Genomic DNA, 13,654 nt, shown 5'->3' with positions numbered 1-13,654 from the left:
GGTGCTGCTCGAGAAGGGCAGGTTTGGGGTGCTGCTCGAGAAGGGCAGGTTTGGGGTGCTGCTCGAGAAGGGCAGGTTTGGGGTGCTGCTTGTGTATGAATTGCAATACTGTGTGGTTGTCAGACTTGGTTGACAAAGGTTGATAAATGTAGCACAGGCATGGCTGTGTAGATGAGAAGTACAACCACATGCTTTTGGGTTCAGTCTCACTGTGTAGCACTTTGGGTAAGTGTCCTCTATTATAACCCCAGGTTGACCAGATTCTTGTGAGTGGATTTAGTAAACGGAAACCTGAAGCAGCCTGATGTATATGTGTGTATATTTGTTCCCCCTTGTCTTGACATTACATGATAATTGTAAATGAGTGTCACTGTCACATTGAGCAGTGTCATATATTTTCAGTACTCTTTGAGGACATGTGTGGCCATGGGGAAATATTACCTTGCTTGGAAACAGGTGAGTGTTACTGACAGGATGAGTATCTGACAGTAGAAATTCTACCTCAGTATACTCTGTCCAACCTATGCCAGCATGGACACTAAAATAGACACTAATGTGTTTATGATATGGAAAGGTGGAAAGAAATGAAGCTTTGCTCTACTTGGTATGTAACGACAGAACACCGGTGTGCTGAGAGAAAAACTGGCTTGAGAATGATAGGTTGCAGTGTGCAAGAGAGAAGACTGCACATGTACAGATATTTGAAGAATGATGGAAGTATGAAGAATGATGGTGTAAGAGCAATACTGAAAATGGTGTGGGAAGAATTGGTGAAGTTTGATTTTGTGTTGTTGGGCAAAGGACCATGAACAAGTGACAAGATGTTATATTGGAACACAAATCCAGCTCATTGTCAGTATAGGAGAGAGAGAGACATGTGGATGATCTGATGGTGAACCACATGCTGTTTCTGTACACGATTAATTCATTTTGAACAAGATAATTAGGACATTGACACTTTGACAAGCAGAGCTCTTAATTATATTGGAGTAGATTAAAAAACTTGGAACTAGACAATTTATTGCAAAATACACCATTAGAAAAATTGATTTAAAAACATTTTTTTTTTTTAAATGTAAGAAGAATTTATTGAATGCTGACACAAAATGGTAGCATTTGCAGTAGTTTAGCTGTGCTACTGTTCCAAGTTAAGGTTTCTATCAGCAATGCTATGAATTAATATTAAGGTTTCCACCTTAATGCAGATGGTCTTGTGTATGTGTGTGTGTGTGTGTGTAATTTATAATAAATTAAAACTAAAATATTGGGACTGAACCCGGAACCATGTGGTTGGGAAGCAAACTTCTTACCACGCAGCCACTCCTGACTGATGTGTTTCTGTCTACTAAAGCCACTCACAAGGCTTTGGTTGGCTTGAAGCTTAGTAGAAAACATACATGGTCAGGAAACAAGCTTCTTAATCACATAGCCCATACCTGTACTCACGCTTTTGAAAATGATCTAAGAATTTCTTTAGAAGAGTTTAGCAGAATTACTTCCATTTAGTGATGTTTTGAACATAATTTAACAAAATGTTTCTTGCATAGAATTTCAGTGGGTTTTTAATTTGATATAATAAGGAGTTTTGTATCAAAGATGCAGGGCAACTCTCATGAGCTCGTATGAAAGGAGCTCATTGTTTGGAACTGAAAAGGTCCAGTAAACCTACTGATGGGACTCTGATCAAGCACCTGCTGATTACAGCAACTGCTTGGCCAATTACACAAGACTGTGATTGTGACATAATCACTGTTCAATTTACATCACCGTTTGTAGCATAGGCACTTGGCCAGTTACACGATGGTGTGAGTGTAATTGAATTTTTCAGTGTCTACAATCATTTCACCTGTTCCACAGATAATTAATTTAGCATAGGTAGGACAGGTTATTGATATCCGTCTAATACATTACATATCACACTTTCAGTCAGTGTATTTGATAATTAATGCCTACAATGTGGATAGATTATTGGCTCAGCTTGTTAAAGTGATACATTAAACACATCTCAACCAATATTAGGTGATTGAAAAATTTTGTAAAGCAGGCTTGAGATTGAAACATTTTAGTTCATAAAGTAGATAAAACTTAGAGATGGTGACATGCCATCTATCACATACCTCCTACATTACACAAACACGTATGCATGCATAGAGTATGGTGAAGGAGGGAAATTTTGAAATATGTTTTATCAATGGGTTTCTTTTGCAGTCTCAAATAAGTCTTAGAATTTCTTCTTTGGTGTTTTGTTTGGAGGAAGCGGTTGCATCCACAGCCTAAACAGACCCTCCAATATCAGTGTCATTGATGAAGTTACTGAATCTTTGAACTGCTGCCAATTGATGGCTCCAGGAAAAAATTTGGACAACGGGATAATTTCTAAAGAAGGAATAGGGATTTGTAGTGATTGCAGGATTTGGAGGGAGGAATATGATATGAGTGACAGTAGGAAGACAGAATGGGTCCAGTGGGCTTGAGTGGAGGTGATACAAGATAACAAACTCTGAGATGCATTGGTGATGGTAGAAGCAGTAATAAAGGCAGAGTTCACCTCTGGTTTTATGATACAAACTGTTTTAAAATGATCCAAATTAAAATTTCCTATCATGTAAATTTGTTCCAAATGTCAGCTTATTAAGGATTGTTATTTTACTAAATTCTTCACTGTTTTCAAAATACCTTGTAACAAAAGTATTGCATTTCAGTTGAAATATGGCAAAAAAGGTTAATCCTTGACCAACCTTTTTTCTCTTATAACATGACCTACATTAATTTTCCAAGGTACCTTTCATCTTTTCCAGCACCCCCTTGTATATATGTGTTTTTGAGTGTGTTCATGTTTCCTTCATCTTTGTGTGTGTTTACTGGTTGTAAACACTGTTCTTGGCGATGGCAGTGAAAGCATTCCTAGGCTTCTTGACATGTTGCGTTATCTTTGTAAAGAAAAGGCTCATTCATACGATGTTCGTTTCCAGTTCTCTGCATAAACACGTCCAGATTATTTGTCGTTTGATTGGCTTGGAAATAGTCAGGGATTGATGTCTCAGGAGATGTTTGGGGAGTGGGGACCTGGTTGTATGTAGAAAACACTGACCCATGCAGTCATGGAAAAGTAGACGTTAAAACAATGCTGACTTAATTAGGACAACAGTTAACAACCATGATAGAGCAATCAACTACAAACTTAATAGCATCTTGTGGCGCCATTCCTTTAACTTGTAAGCTTGCTTTGGCTGGTCTTGTTCTTCATCTCTCTTGGGATAGATGATAGAATAAGTTATTAGCTTCTCTGCTCAATCTGCTAGGTTTTCTTTCTATTTTGTATAAAACATCTTGTGCTCAGGAAAGATCTTATTGATCTTTTAAACTGTTGTATATGATTGATTATTAAAAATCAGATGATGTGTGTGCGTGTGCATGCAAGATGTTTTGTGTACATCCAAAGTACAGTATCCATATTGGAATTGACTTGTAATCTTTGAATTTCTGCATTTGTTGAAGGATCTTCCAGTTTCTTAGATTTTCATAGATTATCTGTTTGATAATTTATAGAAGCTGTGTTTTTCTTTATGAAGGAATTCAATTAGATTCTTGACTCTAAGCGGTTCTGAAGCCTGAACCCCCTCCCCCTCTTCTCTGCCATCTCTTAGAGATGAACACTTAAATAGAAGCAATTACCAACAGTTTGATCTTCTAAATTGCAGTGAAATTTTATTCTGAATGTGTGCTGGTTGTGTGGTTTGGAAGCTAACTTAGAAATTATGTGGTTAGGAATTAGATCCCACAATCTGGCACTTTGGGGTAAGAGTCTCCTTCCATAACGTTGAGGTGACCCAACATCTTGTTTGTGAAATTTGGTTGACAAACTGCAGAACCTCATGTGTACATATAGACGTTTTTGATCTAGTTTGGATTCTTTGCCATAAAATTTGAATTCTTTGCCATCAAATTTGATTGCAAAGAATACAAATTTCTTCCCCACCACTACTTGACAACCAGTGTTAGTTTGTTTATGTCCCTGTAACTTAGCAATTCAGCTAAATTAACTGATAGAACAAGTACCAGACTTCAGATGAAATAAGCACTGGGGTTGATTCGCTCAACTCAAACACTTCAGGGCAGTGCCCCAACATGGCCGCAGCCCAATGACTTCAAGCAAGTAAAAGCTAAAAAAATGAAACATTCTCCAATGTCTTCTTCTGTATTGGTTGAGTTTTAATTGAAAGCAATATGGAAGAATCGTAAAGCTGTGTTGATACAGATTCCTTGATTGTTTTTTGATCATCCATTTTAAAGTAGGTTAGTTTGTTGTATTGTGTGTGTGTGTGTGTGTGTGTGTGTTGCCAATCACCCAAATTGGTATCATGCCAAATGGTCAATAACCATCACTGGTCAGTCTTGATTTCTCACTGCTTAACGTCATTGATCTTATCAGGAACCATTATGTTTCCAATTCATTGTGCTTTAACACAATGAATTAGAGCAATCTCTTTCTTTTTTTTTTTTTTTTTAAATTTATTGTAGTTTCATGTGTTGCTGATAGTTTGCTAATGATCTTTCTCTCTCTCTCTCTCTCTCTTTCTTTCTCTCTCTCTCTCTCTCTTTCTCTCTCTCTCTTTCTCTCTCTCTCTCTCTCTCTCTCTCTCTCTCTCTCTCTCTCTCTCTCTCTCTCTCTCTCTCTCTCTCTCTCTCTCTCTCTCTCTCTCTCTCTCTCTCTATCATAATATGTGTGACTATGTTAAGTAGCTTGATTATTTTAGTAAATTGCTCTTCTACTGTTTTTTAATAGCATGGCTATTTCTCATGGTTATATTGTACTCATGACAGCAGCCGGTATGCTATTTCTAGCAGATTGATTGGCCTACTGTTTGTTCGAGGTTTCCTCGTTGGGCTGACTTTCTCGGAAGTTTTTTCCTTTTAGCCTTCTGTCTGTGCTGACTGGGCAAATCTATGATCACAGATTGCACTTATGCATTTATTACCATCTATTTTTTTTTATTTTTAGACATAATGTAATCTAGGACTACAATATTTTGTGATGTCTCGAGATAGCTCCTTATGCCAATAGTAAACACACACTGGTCCTCTTTTCCTTTTACAATTAAACTAGTTGATCGTTTAACCAATGAAGTAATTCCATTGTTTGATTAATCATTTGATCAATCAATCAATCACTCAATCACATTTCTCAGTCCTTTCATCACCATTCACAGATCTGAAGTAGAGAAGGCAGGTCATCGATGCGGTTGCGAATGGTGACAAAAAAATACTCTGGCTAATCTAGCTGATTGATTGATTGACCAAGCAATTAATCAAACAATTGTTTAATTAATTGGCGAAATGGTCAACTAGTTGAACAATAACAACAAAAGAAGTGAAACCGGTGTGTTTGTATTATTGGCCTAACGACTCCCTTGAGATGCAACAAAATTCGCTTCAACACAAAGTTTGCATCAAATATCTTGTAAATCAAATGCAAAAACGAATTATTAAATGTGTTTTGATGGAGGCCTTGCTATTTCTAACAGATCTACAACTCTGGTTGTATTTGTGTGAAGTAGATGTGATAGGGTGGAAGTAAGTAGGCAATAAAATAATAGGAGTACTGGATATGTTTATATTCTTTTGTCTTGTTATGTTAAGCGTAGTAAAACAAATTCCCCTGGCAACGTTATAAACAGTGCTAGTGTGTTGCCGAGGTGTCACTGTTATTTCATATTTACAAATTCTGTTTAGAAAACTTGCAAGAATATGATGTTTAAAACACCAGGGAAAATAAATTTGCTTGCTGCCAACTACAGTAAATGATTTCTAGCTTGGGCACAAATAATGCATGTAGCTTTCTTTTTATGTATGATATTTTGCAGTTTAGTTTGAGATAAACTTGTAATCAGGCTCGTACATATGTGTGTGTGTGTATATGTATATATATATATATATATATATATATATATTATAACGTAATATAGTGTCGCTTTCCATATGTTATAGTGTTTGAATTGACTTCTGTTAAATAATGTTGTAGCTTGCAAATGCTACGTGTATATATGATTATGTCTGTGTATTAATAAATAATGTAATTAATGTATTGGTAACAGGCTGATGGCGTTTTCTGAGAGAAATCTTTGTGGTTTAAGTTTTCTTTAAAGTTGCCAAAATGAATGTCAAAGAGAATATGTGATTGGACCATTGATTCAGATTGTGAGCTATATATATAGTGGAGAGGTAGATCTATATTTCCTAGATTGGCTAAATGTTAGAGCTCTCTTGCTTCCTGTCTCAAACACATGTAATATACAACTTATCAGTTGTACATAGGCTGCCTTGGTTAACTCTTTTGTGATCCTATTTCTGTCAGCATCTTCTGATTTTTAGTTAATTTTGAAAATGCTGAATAATTTTAGTAAATTAATTTTATTAAGTTGATGTTTGAATATAAATCAACATGAAATTTTAATGGTAGGTTTCAATGTAGATCACTTGGAACAGGAAGTTGATATCATAGTCATGAGTGGTGTCAATGATGTTGGTACCAAAAGGGTTAAAAATATAGAAATGTGTGTCTCTTTAGTTGAAAAAATTGTCCCTAGTACCTTGTTTCTCTTTTTTGAAACCTGATACTTGTTCTAGCATTCTCTTTTGCGGAACTGCTAAGTCACGGCCATAAACAAACCATCACATCTTTAGTGGTGAGTGACAAAACACACATGCGTGCGATAAGCTTCTTTCAGTTCCCATCAATCAAATCTACTCACAAGACTTTAGTCAGCCCAGGGCTGTAATGGAAGACACTTGCCCAAGGTGTCACACATTGGTACTGGGCCTGGAACTATGTGATTGAGAAATCTATAGAATCTTTTCTCCAGCAGCATTTCCAGTCTACAGTGAATAGTAACATTGTAAACCAATTCTAATATATTTTCATTCATGTAAGTTTTGTAGTCCATTTTTTTTTTTTTTTTTCAGTGTGTCTCTTGAACCTTTACCTTCACTCCTTGTCTCCATCATTAAACCTATCCACTTCCTGTTGACATTAAAATACCAAATGTGAATGTTACATATACAAATATTCATATTTGTGTTGAATCCTGTTATTTATTTGTCAAAGGAGCTGTTCTTGTCATGTTGGCTTTGTTTTAAGATGAGAGGGCGTCATTGTATCTGCTTGATTTAAGATATTATTTTCACCATTGTTCACAATAGGATATTATTGGGAGATATGACTGATTTAGCAACTTTATTGAGGTTCCATCATATCGGAAAATAACAGATTTTTCAATTAGGGATTGTTGATAGTAATGGTGATGATGATGGTGGTGGTGGTACATTTGGCTCGCAATGTCCATTTGTTTAAAATTGCCACTGAAGCATTATTTCATATCTGTGTTCCATGCTGGCATGTATGTGTTGGATGGTTTGGATAGGATCTGATGGAATCTGTGTTCCAATGTCTGCTTTGGCATGGTTTCTATGGATAGATGCCGATCCTAATCAATTTATTATCATTTACAATAAATAAAATTACTTTTGTTTTGGAAGAGCAACTCCACTTGTGTAAAAGAATTCAATATTATGTAATACACACGCACACGCGTATCTGGAATATTGCTAGGCCCTTCTACTTCTACTTCACCCCTCCTCAAGTGACTTATACTCTGTTTTTTTTTTTTTCTTTTTTTTTCCAATGCAAACCATAACTTGACCTTTACATATAGCAACCAAATTTCTTTAAAATTCCACCCAGCAAAATCCCACATTAGCAAATTAGTAAAGGACACATTAGACAATGAAGTTTGAAAAGATGCCTTAATTTATATTACATTAATTAGCAGAAATAGGCAACTTTTCCATGTAAATTTCAAAGAAGAGAACAAAAAGCATCCTCACAGGCTAAATCCTGGATGTAGGGCATCTGGGAGACAAAATATGTCATGTTCTTTGCTGTCACTGATAAGCTGTGTGGTGAGCTCTGTGCATTGTAGTGGTGTAGCATCCAGATTTTGTTTGTCCATACTTCAGGCTTATTTCTTGATATTCCTTCTGTAAAACGGCTCAAAACTCATTATTTTTGATCACATGGAGGAAACTTTTGAAGGATGTGATAGACTATTCTCATCCTTCAATACAGTTGAGGGGTTTTTATCTTGTGAGTGCTTGGTAGTCTCAAGATCATCTTCGGTGGTTCCGTCTGGTTTTAAATGCCGGTATCACTCATGTTATTGTATATGATTTATTCACCTGCATAGACTTGTTATAACATTAGAAAAGTTTCCGTAAGGTTTTGCATATTTGAAATAGAATTTCACATAAAGTTGTTTCCTCCCTACCAATCTTTCATCGTTCAACTTATGAAAAATTGACGGATGTTGTAAATGCATGATGTTGCCTTCTGTCTTTTGTGAGTCCTGGAGATGCTATAACTGACAATGCTCTTGAACATGGTTCCTCAGCATGGCCACAATCCAAATACTGAAATCATTAGAAAAATAAAGAATAGAATACCTGTTTCCATTTATTTTAGTTTCTGGTTCAAACCCAGCTGGAGCTGACGTTTTATCTCTCAAGGTTTGTTAAAATATATCTTTTATCTTCAACTTGTTTCAGCTGTTGGACTGTAGCCATGCAGGGGCACTGCTTTGGGTGGTTTAGTGGAATGAATTGACTCCTAGAACTGATTTTTAAGTCTGATACATATTCTATTGGTCTCTTAACTGAATTACTTAGTTGTGGGGACATAAACAAACCAATACCAGTTATCAAGTAGTGGTAGGGAATAAGCACAAAGTTTCCATCTACCAAATTCATTCACATGGTGTTGTTCAGCCCTGGGATATAGTGAAAGACACTTGCCCAAGGTGTTGCACAGTGGGACTGAATCCAAAACTAGCTTCTTGATCACATGTCTGTGCCTATAGTCACAGTCATATTCCAGAATCAGAGCAATTGAATATAAACTTCTCTGTCAAGAATTGGCATTTTGTCTGAACAAGATTCTGATTCTGTGTAAAAGTACACAGAACTATTTAATTAAACCTGAGTTATTGCCAATTGTGGATTCTATTTTTAAAAGTACAGACACATTCATGAGAATCGGTTAGTTAAACTGTGGCACTGCTTTAGCTTTTTTTTTTTTTTTACACTAAGATTTTCAACTAGGATCTGTTGACCTGTGTGTGTTTGTGCGCACGCATGGTTGAATATTTGAGGACTCTGCTTCAGTCATATAAGATCTGAGGTTAAAAAAAAAAGTATTTGATTTGTTCGTCTATAACTCCTCAAGGAAGCATCCCAGCATGATTGTAATCCAATGACTGAAACAAGTAAAAGATGAGATTTATTTACATGTTTTATTGCTTACCACTGTTAATATTGTCGTAGAAAGTTCAAGCCCTTGATGTTTCTATATTTGTGTGTGTTGGCTTGCTAAGATCTAATAAGTATCCATTATTTTCTATTGCAGTTATCTGGTCTTTATGAAGCTAAGCCGCCCGTGTCTAGGGCAAAAATGGCCCAGCTGACTAAATGTGCCATTAAAGCCATCAAGTTTTATAAACATGTTGTACAAAGTGTTGAGAAATTCATTCAAAAGGTAAAATTGTTTAATTTTTCTCTTTATTCTTCACAATTAACAAATTTTGAGTGGCTGTGTGGTAAGTAGCTTGCTTACCAACCACATGGTTCCTGGTTCAGTCCCACTGTGTGGCACCTTTGGCAAGTGTCTTTCTGTTATAGCCTCGAGCCGACTAAAGCCTTGTGAGTGGATTTGGTAGATGGAAACTGAAAGAAGCCTGTCGTATATATATATATATATATATATATATATATGTATGTGTGTTTGTCCCCCCAGCATCGCTTGACAACCGATGGTGGTGTGTTTACGTCCCCGTAACTTAGTGGTTCGGCAAAGGAGACCGATAAAATAAGTACTAGACTTCCAAAGATTAAGTCCTGGGGTCGATTTGCTCGACTAAAAGGCGGTGCTCCAGCATGGCCGCAGTCAAATGACTGAAACAAGTAAAAGAGTTATAGATGTCTTGTTAAGTCAAACCAGAGATCTCTCAGAAATATTCCACGATTTTATTAAAACGTGCTTGCCATTTTACGTGTGTTGGAAGGCTTGTTCTTCTAAGGGAAACAACCTCGTCTTGGTCTTGATAGTTCTTTGGTTAGATTGTTCTCAGAAAGACATTAAAATCAACAGCGAGGCAAGAAACAGTAATGTTTAGTTTGTGTAATAAAAAGTAATAATAAAAGTAATGAAACAAAGTTATGAAGATGTATGAACTATGTGCAGGAGTGGCTGTGTGGTAAGTTTTTCTTCAAACACAACTCAAAATATTCTTAGACTCTTTGCACTCAGATTACTCAGTCAACTACAAAGCTCATTTATTCACATTATGAATTAATCACGCTTTATCTTGTAGCTTCCAGATTTCAATGATATGATTTATTTTTAAAATGACATTGTATGACAGGTGTGGGAAGTTGGATCTGGACAGTTTGAACATTATTAAAACCAGTAGAAAATTTGGTCCGGATGTGGCTGGTTTAAATGTTAAAGGGGTTAAAACAAAACTGCCATATTCTTCAGTGGGTTGGTACCAGACGGGTTAGAGCATGGAGCATTTAAGAGGTTTTATTTTTCGTTTGTTTATTGGATTTCAGAAGTAATGTCCTTCTTCTTTGATATTGCAGTGTAAATCCGAATACAAAGTTCCAGGATTATATGTGATCGACTCCATTGTGCGGCAGTCTCGACACCAGTTTGGTGCTGAGAAAGATGTATTTGCACCTAGATTTACCAAAAATGTAGTGCTGACATTTCAAAATCTCTTCAAATGTCCTCCTGATGAAAAGGTTAGTATTACTAGTGTTTATATTATAACAGCAGTAATATTATGAATTTAACCAATGTCTGTTGAGGCTTAACTTTTTCTTTCTAGTAATTTTTTTTTTTTTTACAAAGAAAATTGGGTGCTACTTTGGCGTATGATCTTCAACTTAAAGGGCGGTTACTTTAGGTTACTTTGTAATTTCTTTTAAATGTATTTTTTTCAAAATTCTTACTCTTTTAATAATAGTAAAACCATGTTTCATTTATGTCTTAGAAAACAATTATCAGAAAACAAGAATAAACAATATAATAAAAAAGTGCGTAGATCAGTTTTGGTAGCTGTGAGTTTTGCAGCATAAAGTTGGCAAAATTTCACCATTGTCCCCTTTTCTTTAAGCTTCCTTCATTTCTCCACAACGATATCATAATGCAATATTTTCTCCATCTAAAAGACCATTTCTTAGTAAAGATCTAACTACATTTGTCTCGTAAAAATCTTCAGCCAACATCTTAAGGGTTTTTAAAAATTGAAAAGTAAACTAAGTAATCTCAAATAATTGCCCTTTAACCCTTTAGTGTTCAAATTAATGTCAAAAATAATCCTTATTCATGTACATTTTTAAAAATTAATCTGGTATTATCTTGTAGCTTCAAGATTTGAGAGATGTAATTGTTTATTTTTAGAATGACATTGTAGGGTAGGTGTGAGATGCTGGTTCTGGCCAGTTTGAGCATAAAATGAGTAGAATATTTGGACCGGATATAGCCGGTTTAAACAATAAAGGGTTTAGTTGTAGATCATACACCAAAGTATCACCAAAAATTGGATTGTTAAGGCACCATTGTAATCTCCTCAGTGTCTAATTTGTTTTCTAAGATCTTCTCTAGTTTTCAGTAGATTTCAGTTCTATTATATAAGCTCACTTGTGAATGACGCTGTTAATCAACAGTTTCACGCAGTGTGTTCAGTTTTACACACTGTTTGCTATCTATAAACTTTCTATCCATGCAATGTCTGCTCACTGACTGTCTGTCTGTCTATTCAACATCTGTGCACTACTGATCTATTGCAAATTAATGCATACAGCATTATGGCATACTAGTTTTTTTTTTTTTTTCTCAAGTCTGAAAGAAAATCTGTCCAAAATTAGGGTTTGACATACATAGCAAGTACAAAATGTGCGCTTTTCCCACATTGATATCAGCTAGTAGAACAGCTCTTCTAATAACAATAATAATAATTGTACATAATGATAATAATTGTACATAACAATAATAATAATAATTGTTCACAAGTAGGCTTCTATAAATATTTTCAAGTAAACAGGTGTTTGGTGAACATATTTAATAAATTAACAGATTACTTTAAAATGATAAAAATAGTAGTACAAATTCTGGGTTTTAAAGAAACTCCATGCTGCTTCCAACATCTGACTCAGTGACTGGAACACCATTGAACTGAGGTGGCCACCTGACAAATTGCAGTGTGTCAGCTGCTTGATTCCATGAAAGTGTAACAGATTGTGAATTCACATGAATATAAGTACTTTAAGCTAATTAACATAAAAAAAAGGGATAGGTGCAGGTATGGGTGTATGGTAAGAAGTTCGCTTCCCAATCACATGGTTCCAAGTTCAGTCCTGCTGTGTGGAATCTTGGACAAAGGTGTCCGACTACAACCCTGCATTGGCCAAAACCTTGTGAGTGGATTTGGTTGACAGAAACTGGAAGAAAAGTGGCGAGCTGGCAGAAACGTTAGCATGCTGGGTGAAATGCTTAGCGGTATTTCGTCTGCCACTATGTTCTGAGTTCAAATTCCACCGAGGTTGACTTTGCCTTTCATCCTTTCGGGGTCGATTAAATAAGTACCAGTTCCGCATTGGGGTCGATATAATCGACTTAATCCGTTTGTCCTTGTTTGTCCCCTTGTCTTGTAAGTTACTTGGCAACCTTACTAGTGCTGGTGTCAAGAACAAAAAAGCACCCAGTACACACTGGAAAGTGATTAATGTTAGGAAGGGCTCCAGTCGTAGAAGTGACGTGAAAGCTGACATTGAGACCTGATGTCGCTCTGTGGCTTGTTGGATCCTGTTGAACCATCCAACCCATGTCAGCTTGAAAAGGGACTGAAATGATAATGATTAAAACACAAGCTCTTTGGGGTTTAGTAAAACTTTGTCGTTGTTAGATTTCTTCTTTGGCCTGTTTAGAGATTAGTGCTTGATTTAACAAGTACACCACCACATTTGTGGCTTGGCTGCTCTAATAAAACTGCAACTCATTATTATAGGGCCTGTGGTCCTGTTCTTATGCCTCGAATTAAAAAAATTTCTCATAAGTAAAACCAAAAAATGCTTAATATCTAATACACTCACTGGTTCAATTTCCACTCATTATTTATTTATTTTCTTTTCCAAAATTTTTGGTGCTTTTGTAACCTTATCAATGGACGTTGACTCTGTCTGTTATCGGAACTGCATCCTTTTTGTCTGTTTGTGCACTGGAAACTTAAATATTTTTCTGCACTTTTCTTTATCAGAGCAAAGTTGTTCGTGTATTGAATTTGTGGCAGAAAAATGCTGTTTTCCCTGTTGAGGTCATTCAGCCCTTGTTGGATCTAGCTGGGGAACCTACCAATCCAGAGTTAATAGCTTCAGGTAGGAATTTTATTTTACTTCTGGTTGCCGGTTTAGTCCCACTGCATGGCACCTTAGGCAAGTGTCTTCTATAGGCTCGGGCCGATCAGGGCCTTGTGTGTGGATTTGGTAGATGGAAACTAAAAGAAGCCCATCACATATATATATATATATATATATATATATA

The 13,654-nt window shown here is 36.0% G+C and overlaps 1 protein-coding gene across 1 annotated transcript in view; it reads left to right on the top strand.

Annotated features, from left to right (window-relative positions):
- Window positions 1–13,654, top strand: part of LOC106873142 (SR-related and CTD-associated factor 4) — a 54,295-nt gene that overhangs the window by 17,070 nt on the left and 23,571 nt on the right. The window contains exons 2-4 of the mRNA XM_052974529.1: window positions 9,458–9,586; window positions 10,693–10,854; window positions 13,371–13,488. Of these exons, the coding sequence (XP_052830489.1) occupies window positions 9,458–9,586; window positions 10,693–10,854; window positions 13,371–13,488 (409 nt within the window). The remainder of the gene's footprint in view (window positions 1–9,457; window positions 9,587–10,692; window positions 10,855–13,370; window positions 13,489–13,654) is intronic.

Source organism: Octopus bimaculoides, chromosome 18, assembly GCF_001194135.2.
Source record: "Octopus bimaculoides isolate UCB-OBI-ISO-001 chromosome 18, ASM119413v2, whole genome shotgun sequence".
Classification (NCBI taxonomy): Eukaryota; Metazoa; Mollusca; class Cephalopoda; order Octopoda; family Octopodidae; genus Octopus; species Octopus bimaculoides.
Note: the sequence above shows the minus strand (reverse complement) of the source record. Positions and strands in the feature narration are given on the sequence as shown.